Source organism: Notechis scutatus, chromosome 2 (genome assembly GCF_049901735.1).
Source record: "Notechis scutatus isolate UNSWTSFEM ecotype Mainland chromosome 2, rNotScu1.2, whole genome shotgun sequence".
Classification (NCBI taxonomy): Eukaryota; Metazoa; Chordata; class Lepidosauria; order Squamata; family Elapidae; genus Notechis; species Notechis scutatus.
In genome coordinates this window covers 206819666-206839977 of record NC_142010.1, presented here as the reverse complement: position 1 = coordinate 206839977, position 20312 = coordinate 206819666, and the positions used below count along the sequence as shown (strand labels likewise).

The window sequence follows — 20312 nt, the reverse complement described above, 5'->3', positions numbered from 1 at the left end:
ACGACGACACTGAAAAAAGTGACTGATCACCATTTTTCACACTTACGAGCATTGCAACAACTCCATGGTCACATGATCAACATTCAGATGCTTGGCAAGTGACTCATACATTTATAAAGTGTCCTAACTTTAGAGGCTTTTAGAGAAAAAGGTACATTTAGAATCAGCGAGAGGCGCTGTGGCTATTTTTATAAATGGCTGCAATGATGCACAAGGCCAGTCCTAAAGAACTAATTCACCAGAAGGAACATGGGTAAGGCAAAGGGACTTCGTTGCAGGCAAGGCTGACATCTGACCTCGAAACCTGCTCATTGGAACCCACCATTATTTATTTATTTATTTATTGCTTTAGCCCTTATTCCAGAGACTAGTAAGGTTCAAAGTTATCCAACCTGCTTAGAAACAACAGGTAAGAAAAAGGCTCAAGCTCAGCTCCAAATGTCATTGCCTAAACTTCCCCTTCAAACTGAATTCTTGGACACGCTGAGGCAACAATATAAAAAAAAGGGTTTCACTATTGCTTTCTTTAGATTTTTTTTTTTTAAAAAAAAACACTTTGTACTCTACCTTACTGCCCCCCAAGATTACTATGGAAGCTTCCACCCCAGCATTGCTAGCTTTATTGATACCAGCTAGCCTCAGCCAGGGTCCCCATAACCATTCCTATAGAGCTAACAATTCTAGCTGCCTCATGCAGCAGATGTGAGTCTCCATTAAATATTAAATTATTGAATGAATTATTTCTGTTTGCTGCAGAGGGGTTGCATCTGTGCATTTCTACCTCAAGAGCATTTTATCTACAGCTCCATAAACTGACAGCAAGACTTTTAACTCCTTTAGCATAAACCCAGAAGACTTACATCTACAATGGAGCTGTGACTCCAAACTTGCTCTTTGCTTTAATTTCAAGGCAGCATTTACTCCACAATAATGTCCTTAGTGAAGACAGAGGATCCCCATTCAAAAAATCTTAAGCATAATCTGTTACCTCAGATTAAGATGGTATTCATGTGTGGGCACAAATCCAGGAAAGGAGTAATCGGATATTAAAAAAAATAAGGAAGGAACCATTTCCTTCTTTTTTTGATTCGAGAACGGAAGACTTGCAATAAAGCAGCCTATTACCTTAAATAACATTTTATATATACTTCTTCCACCAGCCATAAGAAGATCCAACTACATTTTTTTCCAGTGTATTGTTCCAGGAGGAAATAAAAATTGATACACACATATACATGCAATATAACAATTATTCCTATAACAATGCAGCAGGAAAGAGAAAATGCATGAAAAATCTGTCTACATTGCATTTAGGTCACCAGAATTGTAAACCCTTTCATTTTAATGCAGCACTTCAAACAGATTCCTATCCAGGATGTTTGGAGGCGATAACATGTTGGAAAATAAAGGCTTGGGATTCCAGAAAAGTGTTTATTGCTTCCCTTTTCCTTCTGCCTCAGAAAACTGGCAGAAGGTCATTAAGAAAACTTGTAATATTTTAAAACATTATGTGTTTTATTTAAAATTAAAAGATCTTATACACCAACTAACCAAGCTTCACAAGTCACAGAAGTAGAGACACAGCAAGTCTCCCACTGAGATTATAACCAGAAATTGTCCCAATGTATGAAATTGGCATAAGCAAATAGGTAGAGATAATGTTCAATAAAATAAAATCTGAAACAGGAGGAGGAGGAGGAAGAGGAGGAGGAGGAGGAAGAGGAGGAGGAGGAGGAAGAGGAGAAGAAACTAACTTCAGACTGAATGTCACAGAAATCTGAGATAAGCACCTTCCCAAATTGGTAACAATCATCATATATACAACACAGCATTCATATTGGGAAATAAGGACAACAGAAGCAACATGGTGATCTAAAAACGACAGGGAACAAAATGTATTTCCAGAATCTAATTGCCAAGCCAAGTTATATTTTCAAACAATTTCCTTCTTCCAGAACTTGTCCGCATTGGCTGCTCAGTTTTTCTTTAATTCATACATTTTACCTATCTTATGAGATCAGCTGATAGCGATAGCATCACTATCATTCTTTAGGTCTACTGGTGCAGACTTCTTCTGGCCCAGACTCAAACTTTTAAATGTCTGAAGAGTACATTTGGTACATGTGTCTCAAGTCACATGAACTCTAAACTTATAACTCAGTTCTGAATTATGCCTTTTGGAATATCACTTGGAACCTACAAAAGATTTTTAAAAGGATGCATGTATTTATTTAAAACTTAGGAAGTCTGATTAGAACAAACTTCCTTTACACTGCTTTTCAGAAGGCCAGCCCTAATGCCAATTGATTAGGAAAAGAGGAGCAAGCTATTCACTTAATACTAAAGCAGCAATAAACACACATACATATACACTGCAAATTACCACATCAGTTCTATTGGAAAGGAATTGCAGCCACCAGGATGTTTCCCAAGCTTAATCCCTAAAGCTTAATAGAAGATATTATTTGTAGCTCAGGGTCAAACTGTGGGGTCCTTGGTGCCACTAGTGATGTTACCAAGTTCGGTAATGAACATCTGCAAAAAAGCAACCAAGGTAGCATAGCTAAGCTACATAGGAATAGGCAGTCAGACTGACAACTTTGTAAATACTTTTAACAGTAGTTCCATGACAATTAGCATTGACTTCCAACTATCTACAGTGATGTATATTTATACTTTCCCTACTGCAAGCAAACCAGTTCCATCCTCTGCAGCTCCTAGGAGCAGCTGAAAGCTTCCTCTGAGACAATATGTGTGTCTTTCCTCTTTTAGACACCTTGCTTTTTCTCTCTCTCTACACCTCTTTGAAACTCTGTGCCCAGCTTCAATAGACATCTCCAAAGTTCCATTAAAGAAGGAAAGAAAACAAAATGTACTTCTCTAGACTTAAAGGCAGCATACCAAGAATAGATGCATTGGAACAGCTATTTGCACGAATGAAAGCAGAAATTTTATTTATTTATTCAATTTCTGTGTACGCCCAACTCAACCAAGGGACTCTGGGTGGCTCCTACTTTGACATGGTTTCGTGTTAACTGTAATTCATTAAAATGCTTTGAAGAAGAGGCACAAGCAAGTAAAAAACTCTGCTGCAGCAGTGTGGCTAATTTTCCCTTCAAATAAAAGACCCGACACTTCTGTTGTCTGTCTTTCTTCAGTAAAACTTGTGTTTCACATTGAGGTGGTCTTAATCTTTCACTGAACAGCAGGTAAATGGCTGCTGGCAATGAACCACGTTAATTAAGTGATGTAATTCTACGTATACTTCAAGTGACTCCCAACACATGGCCATGCTAGTTGTGTGCTCTTTATTTTAAAGGGGTCATATCAGAATGGAGAAGAAACAGAGAAAAAGGTGTCCTAGATTATGTTTCAGGAATATTCCCAAAGGTCTTTAGACTCCCCCAAAATTATTTTACTGATGACACCTTTCTGTGCAACGTATAAATGAGGAGGCCTACTTTAAAAAAAATATGACACAATTTGAGTAGTTGTTAAGCAGAGCTATTTTGAAAAGATAAAAGATAACAGCAAATTCAAATCAAGGAAAAAGGCAGGTTTCATTTCCAAATATTATGGTCAACCTTTTTTTTCATTTGCATCCCTGAATAATTTTCAAATTATTGACGTGCAATTAAGTTCAACAAAAGCAACATGACTAAAGACAACCTTTCATCAATTAAACTATAATATGAAACAATAACCATGTTTTAAATTTCTGGCCTCAAAAATATGAAGATAAGTGAACACTTTCTCTTTTTTGAATATATCAGTGTTATACAAATTCAAATAATATCTGGGAGTTAGCATATAACCCTAAAATACAACAAATACAAAGCAAATATTGGCCTCCCTAAAAAAGGCCGCAAAATAACAAAAACCAAAGAAAAGAGTTACAATGCTCAAAGAAATAACATGTCGAAAATATATACAATTCAAAAATATATACAAGCAATTCCCCTTAAGATATAAAGTGGCCATTTAAAGATCACGAAAAAGAGAAACAAATAAGCAAAAATTAAAAGAGCTCATATTTGTACTTTTATTTTATTTGATTTGATTTTATAGATGTTCATCTCAATTTCTGGAAGGTGTATATCATAAAACATAAAAAACATTAAAACAATGCAAAATACACATGCATGACACCAAGCTAAACTGTTATGACGGATGTTAATACAACCAGGAAATGTACATACTAATTTACAGATGCAAATGTGAAAATAATAATTATACTCTCAATGGAAATGCAACAACCAAAAGCCTGTCTTAATTCATCTTAGGAAGAAGTTTTCACCTTTCCCCTGCTATGAAAAAGCATTAAAAAAAAAGTTTAGAATTGAGTATTTCTTTAAATTGTGAAATGCATTCTGAAAATACAAAGTCTAACAGAATAACATTAAATGATGTATATGTACTTACATATATTCCAGCTATCTGCTATAGTGTTCTCTTATTAAAACTAAGCAATTATTTTCTTACAGTTTTTAATAATATGCTTCTAAATTAAATGCCAATATGTTTAATCAATTATTACCTACTACTACTTTCAAAAAATAGAGTAATCACTGTACCTATTTGATAGCCAAATATTTAAATTACAATTCTTTTGTCTTGGTCCTAAATTAATATGGCATTTGAGTACACAGCTTTCCAAATTGGATGCTCAGCAGATGTTTGCAATTAAATTTCCAACTGCTATATCCCCAATATATCAATTTAGTGCTTTGCAGTTACAGGCTACCCTTCAATAATCTCCAAATTTATTTTAGGAACTCATTAGCATTATGGCTGATCTCATCATAAAGCAAAAAATAATATACGGTAAATATGTTAAGAAGTTCTTAACCTTGTCTAACTTCTCTTCCTATTTATGATAACACGTTTTATAATTTATCATAAAAAGTGTACATTTAAATTAGATTTATTATCTTTTTCTTCAAAGATTTCAGGTTTTGCTCCTCGGTCTGAATTTTCAACAATTTTGCTCACTGTTTATTTTAGAATGTAATAGAAAACCAAAGCCCGAGCTAATAAGCTAATTAATAAGTTATTAAAAGATCCAAACACTAGGCTGTGTACTCAACCGATCTATACAACAAGAATCAATAGGAATAAAAAAGGAAAAAAATATGGAAGTAATAGAACTCAAGAAAGGGGGGCAGAAAAAAATAAGCAATCAAGTATTAAGAGCTTGAAAAATAATTGGAAAAGAAAAGTCAAAGCAGAGAAAGAAATAAAGTGAAAAAAGTACTATCGTATACTTGGCATTAGGAAGTACAGTACGTCCAAAACTATATGATTGAGCACAGCAAGCAATATGACAACAAACCGAAGAGATAAAGGAGTAAACTGAAAAATAACAAAGAGGCAGGTTAAGATGGAAATGACCATTTAAATACCTGTACAAGCAAAGCCCCTTAGCTTCAGCAGATTAGAATTGCACTAACTGGTATTTACAGAAGATAGCCTGTACTTTTCCAGGACTTATCCTAATTATTTGATCTTATCTGTCTACAACTGCTAATATGGGATAGCTATAAAATTATCTACTGAAGCATACTCTCATACTTCCCTCACAATTCTTGGGAAAGTTTTCCTAAGCTTTTGCTCCATGGAAATGATTTCTCAAAATATAGGTAACACTTCATGTTGAAGATCTTCCTTTTAAAAGTCACAAGATTCAACACTAAAGCTATAAAGCATAAGACAGAAACAGAGATAAATTATGTTCATTAATTTTAATGGTGTTGTGATGGCATAACTTTTGAATGTCCTCACTGTGTTTTTTAATCTTCTTTATTAGCCTACTAATAAAGACCAATGTTTCTCTTTTTCTATAATTGTTTTATGATAATTTTCTGAAATTTTTATGAATACCTATCAATCAGAACAGAACCTTTTCTGGGAATTCCTATGCCAGAATATTAAGTTGTCTCCTATTTCCTAGTATTTTGTTATTATCTAAAGATTTTTTTAAAATCAATGTTTTGTTTTGATTTGATTTAATCCAGGCTTTTAAAATTTCATCTTAATGTCCTATTATAACAATATTCTTGCATTGTTCATTAATATCCTCCTATTATTATTATTTATTATTTATAAATTTTAAACAAAGGCTATTATGGTCATCCCATTTTCAGGTCACAACCAGAATGTAAATAAATAAAATTCACACTGCTGGCCATCAATATTGAAAAAGTTTCAGGGATCACTGTTTACTGCATCATTGTACAAAACAGATTGTTCCAGATTTTAAATCTTACCTATTTAAAACATTCAATTTCTAATTGTCTTCAATAAATCACATGAGATATTACTCTGATAGCCTTCTTTTTTTTTCAGATTTCAGCACTGCGAGATCCATAATTCTTATAAACATATTCATGTTAAAATAACAGATGGTTATTTCTATACAAGACGAAACAAGACTGTTCATCTACTTGATGGAACTATTTGTTATTTTACATTTGATTTTGTTTAAACACTAATTTTTGATCAAGACCTTTAAGCTAATCTGAACAAAAAGTGAAGTAGCATCTTAAATACAAATTGATTTATTATGCATACCCAGTAAAAATTTCAGCTCAATAAATTATGTTATGACAGCCTGTGTTACAACAGTAGCTCAACTGATGGAGATTCAGAATATGATGACTTCATAAGTTTGTTCTTCAACTGTCCATCTCTCCCAATGACACATTCAGCTGTACTATCCAGAGATATCTGTCAAACAGAGCAATGTCCATACTAAGGCAACATAACCCTGGAGTTGGCACTCATATTAACAGCAAGAACTTGGCTACAGAAACAGCGATGATTCATCAGACTTTCTAGCTGCACTGTCAAGCTACAAAATAACATACTGCCTTTAAATCTTACTGAAGAAAGATATATAGCTTTTCAGTAGTTCAACTTAATAAAGAAGAAATTCTGGTGTTAACAATTCCACAAACAGCTCAACATAGTTACTTAGCTTTGAACAACAGCACAATTCACAACACAAGGCAGAGATGTCAAATTACTTGGAAGGAAGTTTCACGGAAATCACTAAAATTTAACTTTGTTGAAAAGAGTTCAAGGGTAGAACTTTATTTAAATGGATTTTACGCTCACCATCATTAACAAGGAGTATAAGCCACACTTGCTGAATAGGAGGTCTAAATAAACACGCAGAAAATCACCAGTAAATCATCTTGCTGAAACTTTTCAATTTACTTAGCTCTATATTGGGATTCCTGTATTTCATAGCAAGACAGGCATAAAAGACCAGCAATATTATTCTTAAGAACAGGAAATGTTATTTAAGCAAAAAAAAAAAAAAATTACAAGAATCTGCCAGGATGACACATATGTGCATTCAAGCAGTCCATCAAACATTATTTAAACCTAATATCTATTTTTTTTATTTTTTTAAGAATGAAACCTTTGGAGCCTTACACATAATTAATTCTGATTAATCCTAGCTCGGAAATTTCTCCTTTCTAAGGAGTTTCTCCTTCACTATAAATAGAGCATCAAACCTATATTTTGCAGCCCTGTTCACAAATGATCCTTCGTCCAATAATGCTTCCAGGAATGAGTTACTATATGAGTTACTCGATGGCACGTAATCAGTACATTCCCATATCATTTAAAAAAAAATTTTTTTTTTAAAAAGGATAATGCACACTAAAAATACAAATGACATAACACATTATGACCTATTAGATCATTAGGAGCCGGTACCTTTTGGAAAGTGATTTCTTCTGGTCGTCGCCTTTTCCACCGGGTGCCTTTTCTGAACCTCTGATTGACTTGAATCCATTTTACGACCTAGATGTCAAAACCATACAGCTTTTTAAAGACGATGCAACTTGAGTGCAACTACTCAGCATGAGTAAGAAACTATAAACAGACTCAAGATACAATTTTCCATTGCTTCACTGGAAGAGAGGGAGAAAAACGAGAGAGAGAAAAAACAGGACAGAGAGATGGGAAGGAGAAATACTCTTTCAGTCCTCAGTATGTTCTCGTTTAATCCTGGTCAGAAAAGCGTTTTCTCTCTCTTCTCTCCACCACCCTCACCAAACGTCTGCCTGCTGTTATAATCTAGAGTACATCTCTGTACGATAAAGAAACTTCAGATGTACCAAAACATTTGTGGAACTGTTACCTTACTGCACCGAGGCAAAAAGTGAGGACGGTGGAGGGGGAAAAGGTGCGACTTTTTCAAACAGTAACATCTTCAAGGAGAGGAGCATTTTAAGAAGAATAAATCTCGGCTTCTTCCTCGCCCTTCTAAATAAAGTGGAATGAAGGGGTCGTGGTCAAAGTAATACGAAGGGGCAGCTTCTCCATGTCATTTCTCCATGTCATTTATTCGAGCATCATCTCAGGATCGGAGGGCGGAGGGGAGGGGGCGGACAGAGGTGCAAGCCCGAATTGGGAAAATCATCATCATCATCATCATCCACGATCTAAAACTACCAGCTCCCAAAGGGAAAGCGCTTCTTTTTACCTCTTCTTTCACTTGCTGCGCTAATCGACCTTCTTCCCAAAGGCGGCTCTCTTCCAGCAAAGGCTAGATGGGGGGAGACAAAATAAAAGCGCAAGTTTATTCGAGGCGATCTGGACCGCAGCTCCAGAGAGAGAAAGAGCAAGAGCAAGAGCCCCGGTCGTGGCTCCCGGCTTCCGAGATCCTCCGATCCAGCGCCTCCGAAAGCTCCAAGATCTGCTGCGACCACAACAAAACTTTCCCCACCGCGCAGCCCGAGCTCGGGCGCTTGGCGAGGGAATCGCTCTTCTCCGGCTTGCGCTCGACACACAGACACGTCCACAGTCACACACACACAGACACACACACACAAAAGGCTTCCCGGCGCTGCTGCCTTACGACGCCCGCCGGCTGCGATCGCTCCCGCGGCGCACGAGGGTCGGGTTGTTTGTATTTACCCTGCATAGGGCGGCCCCGGCGGCAGCACCAGCTGCGGCCGACGCGCGAAAAGGCTCCGGTCGCAACCGCGCAACAGGCTTTACAAGGAGCGGAGATCGCGGCTTCCTCGGGCTTTTCTTCGCCCCGCCGCGGAAGACGCGGGGATCTCCGAAGGCAGCAGAAACACCTAAGGGAGCAGGGGGGACCCCTTCCTTTCCCCCCCCCCCCCTCCGCCCTCCTGGTCCAGCCTCCGAAATCAAAGGAGGAGGAGGAGGAGGAGGAGCCTGCCTTAAGGGGATACTCCAGCCCGATCGGCTTTGTTCAACTCCCCGTCCCCCCCCGCATCCCCGAAAGGTAACCTCGGAGGGGGCGGCTCGGGGCGGCGAACGTCACCGTTTCAATCGCCGAGCGTCGTCTGCCTGTCTCCTGCTACGCCCCGCTCAACTTGCCTTGCGTCAAAGGCTCCGTTTGAAGTCGAGCGCTCCGAGCAACAGGCAACCGCCGCCTCTTTCGTCTCTCCCACCCACCCCCACCTCCCCCCCAAAAAACAAACAAACACCCCTTCCTTTTTTCCCCCTCCCCAACCACCCACCGCCCGGCTGACGTTTCCGCGCGAACGGCGGCATCCAGGGCTGTCAGTTCTCGTTTGCACGCAAGGCAGCTGTATGGAAAGGGGTCGAGTGGAAACGGGTGGACCAACTTGCTCGCCTAGGCCGAGTGAGGGGGGGGAATCCCTCGATCGCTCTCGCTCTCTCCAGAGAGAGAGAGAGAGAGAGAGATATCGGGGCGGCGATTTCCTTCAACTTAATTCGGAGACCGGCTTTCTCCGGACTTGAATTAAGGCAATGAAGATGAGGGTGATTTTAGACTATGGGCTTCATTGGGGGGGGGGGGTGTCTTACTAACCAGGAGCGAGGGTAGCCTTTCCACGGTCAGGGGCATTCCTTAGATGGAACTGGAAGGGGGCTTAAGAGAGAGCGCTGGAGGTAAAGGTTGTTTGCATTCATTTTTTTTTTTTAAAGGGTCCCGGATTTCAGCCCTAAAACTCTGCAATGTAATACAATCTTCAATATTATCAGTGCAAACGTATGAGCTGAACCGGCACTAAAATATTGCTGGCATGGTTGTAGACTTTTTTTCCCCCTTCAAGTTCATGAACGGATTTGAAAAAGAGCAAAAAAAGTAAAACGAGGTAGAAGCGTGGAATAGGCACAAAGTTCAATTTTACACCAGAAATTCTCTAGGATCTGCCTGCCCTTTTCTTCCAAACAGGAGCATTCTTTAAGCAAGTATTGTAGATGAGCATATTAAAATGCAAGGGAAAAAAATTAAAACTTTCTTTTCCCAATAGTTCCTTGACCTCTGTGGAATCCAAAACTATATCAGATGAATTCCATGGAGACTCTGAAGTGCATCTTAAAAGCAAGCATTAAGTTTTGCTTTTTGCCACTGGACTCTTGCCATTTCTATTAGTCATGGTCATTCCACAGTTGATTCCTCCATTAAGCTGCAGCTTGGCAAAGCCTAAACTTTGCTTTAAAGGCCCTACTCTACCCCCAATTGTTTCCTTGAGAGTAAATCCCACTGAACCTATTGAAGTATCATTCCTAAAATTTGTCTACTGGTATGAAAACGTACAGGCACTAGGAGATTAAAATGACTTTGGGAACATGTTAAAACAATTAACACTTTTGTGGGAGGGGAGCCATGTTAATCTATGGAGGCCAAAAAAAATTAAAATAAAATAACAAATCTAGTAGCACACACTAAATCACAAAACTGAAGAAGCTTTTGGGATGAAAGTAGTAGACTTTTGTATATATTTACAGATGGAAATATCTGAAGCTTCTTTAGGAAAAAAACAAACCAAGAAAGTCCAATTGCCTTTTGGGAAAAGCACTTTCGGGACAAATACGGTAGCATCTTTTCCGACTACTAAATTATATAAAAAGACTTTTTATGGTTTATGGACTTTCAGCATCATTCAGAAAAAAATGCTACTAGATTACTGATGTTTCTATAAATGTAAAAAAAAAAGGAACCAAGAAAGAATCAATTCAATCCTCCAGGATAATTATATTTAGCATAATAACATTTTCTGACAGAAGTATATGCATAAACTCATGCTCTCACAAAAAATTGACTGATGAATCCATACTTTCTGGGAAAGAAAGTTTCTAAAGTTTTTAGATTTAGATCAGAGCAGATTTTCTCCTACATGAAATTAGATGCCATTTACGAACAGATGTCAAAACATAAATGTGTGTCGAGTGAGCTCACTAAATCTTGACCACCACTTTAGCTTTATTGGTTTTGGTTTTTAAAAAAGACATTGGTCTGCCCCTATTTTTACTACCACAATAACCTTCTTTCAAGATCAAAAGCTTTAGATCAAAGCCAAGCTCAAAGTCTTTGCTTTAAATAGAAGCAATATTGCCGTGAAATATATTATTCAAAGCAAAATATCTTAAAGGAGATATGATGATGGGGGGGAAACTTCTAGATTTTTTTACAGTCTATCATCTGCACTTCTGTAACTGTCTGGTTTGGTTCTGCAACCCAACAGAACAGACACCGACTTCAGAGGATAATTAGGACTGCAGAAAAAATAATTACTACCCACCTGCCTTCAATCGAGGACCTGTATACTGCATGGGTCAAAAAGAGGGCTGTGAAAATATTTACAGACCCCTCACATCCCGGACATAAACTGTTTCAACTCCTTCCCTCAAAACGACGCTATAGAGCACTGCATACCAGAACAACTAGACACAAGGACAATTTTTTCCCGAAAGCTATCACTCTGCTAAACAAATAATTCCCTCAACACTGTTCAACTATTTACAAAGTCTGCACTGCTATTACTATTAATCTTCTCATCACTCCTTATCACCCATCCCCTCCCACTTGTGACTGTATGACTGTAACTTTGTTGCTTGTATCCTTACAATTTATATTGACTGTTTCCTAGTATGATTTGATTGCTGATTGTACCCTATGACTATTATTAAGTGTCATACCTTATGATTCTCGACTCTTGACTAATGTATCTTTTCTTTTCTGTATACTGAGAGTATTTACACCAAGACAAAATACTTGTGTGTCCAATCACACTTGGCCAATAAAGTATTCTATTCTATTCTACATTCGGGCTAATCCATCTGTAAATATCTATGAAAACTGCTACTTTGAATTATTCATCACTTTCATTGGCAAACATTATTTAAGGAAAAATTCTGTTAACACAAAGGAGGCATCTGTTTAGAATATATGTATGTTTATTCCAACTTCCAAGGGACAGCTTTCTGCAATTGGTACGCTCATTTCATAATATAATATACAGGCAAACATGTATATCAAATGATTATATGTCACCAGCCTCTTTTAATGGTTCTCCCAAATATATGAGATGATGGGCCAGGGGGTCCCAAGCAGTGCTGATCAATTGTAGTTTCCATCTTATGGAAATTAGACTAGCACCCCCAGTGTTTGCATATCAGAAGTTGATTAAAAGCAAACCTGTGTTCCAGAAAGTCTTAGGAACTGAATCTTCACCATTGTATCAAAAGTGCTTTTTCCAAAGGCAACTGGACTTGAGGTTTTTTTTCTTAAGGAAGAGCGTGGAAGACTGAGAATCTCCACAGACATTGTACCTATTGTATTATGGTAGATTTGTCTGTATCTTAATTTAGGGTTTTTTAAAGTCATGTTTTATGTAAACTGCTGACAATAATTGTTGAGGCCGCAATATAAAAATACAATGAATAATATATTGTATTATGTTATCTATTAATGTTCATGAGATAGTGCTACCCATTCAGATGACCTAGACCTGATTGTTTTGATGTAAATTACTATTATGCAGTAAACTTTAGAAACAGGACATCTAGGTTTAAATGCCCATTAATAATATTTGCTGTGTAACTTTGAACTGTTTTTTTTCTTTCAGCCCAGTCTATTTTATAGAACTTTTGGCAAGTTATGGTTGGACATGAAATCTATAGTAGCTTGAGCTCTTAAAGGAAAGGAAGGTAAAATCTAACAAATAAAAATAAGCAATTGTTGCATTTCATATCAGTCTTCCCCCACTAATTCAGGATATAAGAATATATAGAGACTTAATGTATCAATACAACACCTGTCTTGGGCATACAAGGCCAATAAAAGATGCCTGAAAAGTTGGTAATAGAGCCTTTTCAACATGTAATGGAACACTGTCTTGTATCATCTGCAGCTATCAAAACTAGTAGTGATTGAATGAACTTCTGTGTGGCCTCCATATGATGTTCTTTGAGGTAGATTAAGTTGAATAGTAATTACTAGCCCAGAGTTACTCTACAACCTTCATGATTCAAACAAATTTTAATCCAGAATAAAAAATACACTATGCAAGGCCCAATTTGTCTCTATATTAAATAAGCTCTTATGGGCTAATATATTCTCATTTCACTTTTAAATGTATACCCACAAATGAAGTGTGACAGAAAGAACTTTTATATTACTGTTATGATGCAAGGCTTTCCAAAAATATCACCAGATGATGGTAGTATTTATGGCTACCAGTTAGAGAAAGTCAACTGAGGAATTAAACAAGATTTCATGTGTCTCAATGATTATCAGTTGGTTATTAGATTCAAATGCTGATTTGAAAATGACACCTAACTAAGAAAACATATATGTTATATCTTATGTCATACCATGTGTGTGTGTGTGTGTGTGTGTGTGTGTGTGTTAAAGATATGCTATAGATACAATATGCTCATTAAGTAATGTGTAAATATTCAGAATACATATGAAGTGCAAGCAGTTTTTAACCACAGAATGCTAAATGTTCAATGTTAAATGCTGAAAATACAGATTTATATTCCTTCACCAAACCAACTCAACCTCACAGAATGAAGAGTAACTTTGTGTGTGTGTGTGTGTGTGAGAGAGAGAGAGGGGGGGGGGGAGGGGGGGAGGGGGAGGAGAGATAGAGAGCTGTGTGACAGTTGCTCCTCTATGCCACTGTCCCTCTGGGAAACTTACTTAACTGTTGAAATTATGTTATATTCAATCAGAATCTGCTTTCTTGTATCTTAAATAATGTCTCTGTATCCCTGCACTCTGGAATGAAAGAGATCAGATTTTAGTCTTCTTTGTGACATCATTGCAGATACAGATAGTCCTTGCTTAATGTCAACTCGTTCAACAATCATGCAAAGTTACAATTGCAGCCTTGCAACATCTTCACAGTATTGCCATTCATAGCCTTCACTGCCAGCCTCCAACATGCAAAGGGGAAGCTGGCAGAAGGTTGCAAATGGCGATCATGTGACCAGGAATGCTGCAGCTATGTGGGATTTACCTAATAACATCAACTGGGCTGCCAGAATTGCCACTGAAAGTCAGTGTGGTCCCATGACATCATGCAACAGAGTTCCTGGTCCAATTACCTTTAGTAAGTGAGGTCAATCTGTATTTGAAGAATACTATTATTTCTTCCCTCAAGGCTTGGCTCAAAATTAAGTATACCTGTCTCCTTTTATCTTCGTAGATTCTAGTCTTCTAATCGATCTTAGTGTCTTCTCTAGACCTGTTACAATTCTCTGAATCTCTCTTAAAATGTGATACTTTGAACTTGTGATTAGAAAATTATGCTTGTTTACACAGAAGAAAACTGCATTTGTCTTTATTACAATATCTCACTTTCGACTCATACTTGGTTTGTCATTCATTAATATTGCAAAATATTTTTTTTACAAATAGCATTGCCAAGCCAGATGGCCACTATCTTTTATCCCTGCCTTTGATTTTTGTTTCCAAAATAAAAACTCTGAACTTATCGGTGTTAGATTTCACATATTTACATTCAACTCATTTTTTAATCTATCAAGGACATTCAGAATTGTATTTCTTCCTTCTAGATATTAGTATCTCATTCAATGTTGTGTCATCTGCAAATAAGAAAAGTATACCCTCCACTTCTTCAACCAAGTCATTAACGACAATACTGTATTGATATTTAAAAGATCAGGGCTGATATATATTACATTCTACATGGCACCTATAGTATATCTGTCTCCAATTTGATAAAGAATCATTGATTAGCCTTCTGAATATGAGAGTCTACTTGGAATATGATTGTCATTCCAGAGGGGGAGAGGGGGAGAGAGAGAGGGAGAGAGAGAGAGAGAAAGAGAGGAGAGAGAGGGGGAGAGAGTTGGGGGAGGGAGAGGGAGGAGGAGAGGGGAGAGAGAGAGAGAGAGAGAGAGAGAGAAGAATGCTCCATAACAATTTTCCCCAACCTCATAGCTCCTGATGTGTTGGACTAATTGTCTATTTCATGCAAGAATCTGTTGTGAAGTTAGTATATGTCATTTTGCTAAAACATTCTTAACTTTGCTATATATGCTTTTTAAATTGAACATTTGGTTGATTATTTATTACACTCAGATGTGCTGTCCAAGATCTTTTTCATGAAGGACAGCTAATAATTATTTATGAGCATATCAGTAGACCCTAGATCTGATACAAGAATACCCTGTTTACAACAACTGATTATAGTACTCTTGGAAGTACAATAATCTCAAACCAGGTGTACAACTGAAAAGCCGGTTTGATATAGAGATTAAGACATCAGATTGGAAACTGGAGACCATGAGTTCGAGTTCTAGCCTTTGGTACATAGCCAAAGCTTGGATAAGCTTGAACTAGTCAGTTTCTCTCAGCCTTAGGAAGGAGGTCATGACAAACCCCTTTTGAAAAACCTTGCCAAGAAAACTGCAGGCAGTCTCAAAGAACCAGACACAATTGAACATAAGAAAGGTGCTAATAGTGAATATGTCATCAAACAAAATATGCTGGCACCCTAGAAAGTTATTCAGACTTAAGGTTTAGAATCCAATGGAAATGTAGTTAGCAGATTTGCAGATACAAGACAAAAATATGATTCAGAACTTGCAAGTTTCTTCATGTTCTAGTTAGCTTTTATCATGAAATGCACTGGGGTATAATGTAAAACTGTTGGGATTTTGCTTCTGTTTTCTTATGCTCTGAATTCTAAGACTGTAGCATAATGTAGAATGCTTTCACACGGCATACATGAATCTTTAAACATAATCAGTTATTTTTGGAATTCTTCTATAGTTTACCCAAAAATTTTTTTAGCATGTCTCAATGACCACCCAAAAACAGTTTTAGGCATATCTAATAGAGCAGTTCTAGTAAAGATCCAAACAGCTGGGCCTCTGAGTAGCTGAAGCATACCAAAACATTAAAGAGTTTTATCCACCACCAGGCCAAGCAAAATGTCTTGCTATTTAAATGAAATTTGAGCTTTTCATACTACATGCCTGAAAATTTCTCAAATTTATTCAATAGCTGGGTAGAGTCTGATTCAGAGCAGAACTCCATGTCAGATGTATACACTTCTTTAGTTGTGTCATACTCTGCCTTTTTCATAAAATGCAGGACCACTGTCGCTTGTTTATCTACTCAAAATCAGACAACCACACCCAGAGAATCAGCCTAGTAAAGAAACACTGGCTTTTCTTTATCCTTTTCAAAAATTTATATTAAAAAACAAACAAACTTCAGCATGACAGTTAATTGTTGGTAATGCTTTAAATATGAGCATTCCTATCAAAATCAATCCATGATAAAAGCGGAGAGCATTTTTATTTGTTTTGTCAGTGTTGATTTTTGGTGACTGCCTAGACAAGTCCTTCTGGTTTTCTTGGCAACATTTTTGGAAGTAGTTTGCCATTTCTTCCTTCCTAGGGCGAAAAGAGAATGATTGGCCCAATTGACCCAGCTGGCTTTCTGCCTCAGATGGAAGTACAGATAGTCCTCAAGTTACAACCACAATTGAGCCCAAAATTGATGTTGCTAAGTGAAACATTTGTTAAGTGAGTTTGCCCCATTTTACGAAATTGATGTTGCTAAGTGAAATATTTGTTAAGTGAGTTTGCCCCATTTTAGGATTTTTCTTGTCACAGTTGTTAAGTGAATCAATGCATTTGTTAAGTTAGCAACACGGTTGTTAAGTGAATCTGGCTTCCCCATTGACTTTGCTTGTCAGAAGGTCACAAAACCTGATCACATGACTTTGGGACACAGCAATGGTCATAAATATCAACCAGTTATCAAGCATCTGAATTTTGATCACATGACCAACAACGGTCTTACTTAGCAATGAAATTTTTTGGCTCAATTGTGGTCATAAGTCGAGGACTACCAGTATTTGCCTTCGGGGCCTGGTTAGGAAACATATGAGCCCCTACTATCAACAGTTCCATTGGCTAATAATTAACATTTCTTCTTACGACTTACTTAAATCTATTTTGACAAGAGACCAGGATATTTGGAAATCATTCTCATCCATATACTCAAATTTAAGATCCCTCAGAGAAGCTCTTTTATTTCTTCCATTGGAATCCAGGAGGCTTCTCACTGGTTGCTCACAGGTTTTTCCACTTTCTATAAAGAGAAGCTAGCACTACTATTTTTCTCCCTGAATCCATTTTTATTCTGACATGTTTGATTCCTAAGCCCCCTTGCTTCTGAAAGCAAGTTTTGAACATGCTGTTATTACTTTGTTACTATTGTGCATTTATTTGCTACATTTCCATGTTTTAATTACTACTTTCTTCTGTGATCTATGTTTTATCGTTAGCCTAATGTAGGAACTGCATCCAAAACAATTTTACTGAGAAAGCCCCAATGAACAAAAGTTCCTGCTGCTCTTACTCATAGATCTTCCTTTCGTGATAATTGCATCTTAGAACATTGTCTGAAAGTGCATCATGCAATAATCATGTTAAAGCAAAATAGGCTTCATCGTGGTCAGCTGATAGCTGAGAGAGCACTTATGTTTATATATACCCATAAATATAACAATATACTGGACTGCTCTAGTTTTTCATGAAGAAATATATAGGCCAGCTGAAGCCTAGTTTTGGAGAAGAATACAGGTAGTTGACCACAATTGAGCCCAAAATTTATGTTGCTAAGTGAGAAATTTGTTAAGTGAATGTTGCAATATTTTACAACTTTTTTGCCTCATTTGTTCAGTGAATCATTGCAGTTGCTAAGTTGGTAAGTGAATCTGGATTCCCTATTTTGCATGTCGGAAGTTTGCAAAATGGGATCATATGACCCTGGGACATTGCAATGGTCATAAACATGAGATAGTTGCCAAGCGTCCGAATTTTGATCATGTGACCATGGGGATGTTGCAACAGTCATAAGTGTGAAAAATGGCCATAAGTCACCTTTTTCTGCCAATCTAATAGTCCTGAGGGCACTTGCAGTTTAGTTTAGTTTTAGTTTAATTTATTGTCATTGCACCTCGTACAACGAAATCAAACACCATCTTCAGTGCACATCATGACCATGAAAATAAACACCAACACACATCCTTCACACTCCGCACATTGAACCGAAAACCCCTGACACGGCACCAATACTGCACTATACAGCAGAACTCAAAAGAGCTACTGCCCTGGGATAGAATAGCCTATTTGTCCTTGTTTTTATTATTCTGTACTGTCTGCCAGATGGTAATAGTTCAAAAAAAGGATGCCCAGGATGAGATGGATCTTTGAGAACGTTTTGAACTTTGTTAAGGCAGTGGGAGCCATAAAGCTCTTCCAAAAAGGGGAGAGGGCAACCAATGATCTTCTGGGCAATGATGTTAACCCTCTGAAGTGCTTTCCAGTGAGGGAAGAAATTGAAGTGCATTAGGATCTGCCAGTTCCCAATGTATGGAATTGCCCCTTTTCTTCCCATTCTTCATTTATAATGGAATAAACCAAATGCTTTCCCGAGATTTAGAAAAAATGCATTAGCTCATTTAGGGTTATACAAACCAGCAATTTTAAAAATTGCAAGTCACTTATTAATGCATTTCTAAGCTGCAATCTTGCATAAGTAAGAAGAGCCATTGAACTTTAGAGCAGAGATGCTTAGGACTGTCTTTGTATTGGCTTATATTCTTTGTGCGTGCCTTTTGGTTATAAAGCAATGTGAATATGATTTAAATATGGTCATAAACCATTCTAACACTCCCTCATAGCTCAAGAACTTCACCACCTTTCCAGGTAGAGAGGAGGGAGAAAGAGAGACACACAGAAAGAGAAACAGAGAGAATGAATCCCAAATTGGAAGTATGTTTAGCAATAACAATGGAAATTGTAAAATCCCTCCCAATTACAGCAAGATTTTAATCAAAATCTAAACAGATGCAATATAACCAACTTCTCTTAACTGTTAAATATTTTTAGCATAAAAACCTAAATGTGTTTTATGTTTTACAACTGATGACAAGTTTAAAAAGCGAGGTTTTCTTCCTGAAATACTTAAATTGTACTTGCTTACAGTATTTCCAGAATCAATAAAAGCCTGCCATTGGTTGGCATCTTTACATATCTATTGTACCAAAACTGTCTCTGCTTCAGTCCCTCAAGGAGGACTTCCAATGCTGAAAAACAGTCAGCACTGAGCCTCTGGGAAATTGTACCGCTTGAAGTGAACTCAGCTGCCCTTCTTTATTGGCATGCCAGTAGGCTTGGGAGAATGAAAACCATGGCAAAGAGCTAGAAAGGCGTGGAGTACAAAGACTTTTAGTAAATTGATATAGTAAAAGTTTTTTCTGAGATAGACAGGCAATCCATTATCATGCAAAGACGTGCTGTTTGAATTATGGGATGTCTCCCCCTCCTTCTCAGGGTACTGAGAATAGAGAATACTGGAAGCCAAAGCTGATTACAATTTTTCCTCAGAATTACTTCTACATCTACACAGCATATCAGCCAGCAAGTAAACAGCCAACTGGTGGAAGTTGCGTCTATAGCATTTTGTTTGTTTATTGCTGCATACAGAGACCAGGGAAGATATTCCAATCAAATTTGAAACTCAGGAAACACTATTCAAAAGGAAAAGTATTTTGGGACTGCATATTTCTTTCCTTCCCATGTTGTTTTAAATGGCCAAAATACTTTCAGAAAGACAAGAGTTAATTCATAGCTAATCTTCTTTGCTCTTCTTAGGATCTTTTTGTAAGGCACAAATTAAAATAGGCTTGTACTTTTATTACAAAAGCTCACATCCCTATTTAAGAAAGACCTTTCTTCCCTCCTCTGGGCTTCCAGACCTTTCTATATGTAGGTGGAAGAGTAGGAACTTGGGAATGTGAATTTGATCCAGCATTGACCAGCCAGGCAGCAAACTCTTATTGTTCTGGAGATACCAAACATACTTCCTTTCTACTAGGGGCAAATCCAGTCATTCTGTGCATAACTTAGCTTTTATGCTCAGCAGTGTGATTAACAGGAGAAAGACAAGCCACAAAGAATATTTAGGCTTTGTTAAAACTCGGTAAAAAATTTCGTATGAGCTATTTTCATGGATTCTTTTC

At 37.3% G+C, this 20312-nt stretch overlaps 1 protein-coding gene across 7 annotated transcripts in view; it reads right to left on the bottom strand.

The window, feature by feature from the left end:
- The window catches only part of AOPEP (aminopeptidase O (putative)), a 192399-nt gene that overhangs the window by 77493 nt on the left and 94594 nt on the right, over nt 1–20312 (bottom strand). For 6 of the 7 annotated variants that reach the window (XR_015748062.1, XM_087957906.1, XM_087957907.1 and 3 more), the window contains exons 11-12: nt 8501–8563; nt 7729–7815 (exon numbers count right to left, since the gene is read on the bottom strand). Coding sequence is in view for 6 of the 7 variants with exons in the window: in XM_087957906.1 (XP_087814032.1) it covers nt 7729–7815; nt 8501–8563 (150 nt within the window). In the remaining variant the exon portion in view is untranslated. Of the gene's footprint in view, nt 1–4045; nt 6727–7728; nt 7816–8500; nt 8564–20312 lie in introns of those variants that run through there. The other variant, XM_087957908.1, reaches the window with a different exon arrangement.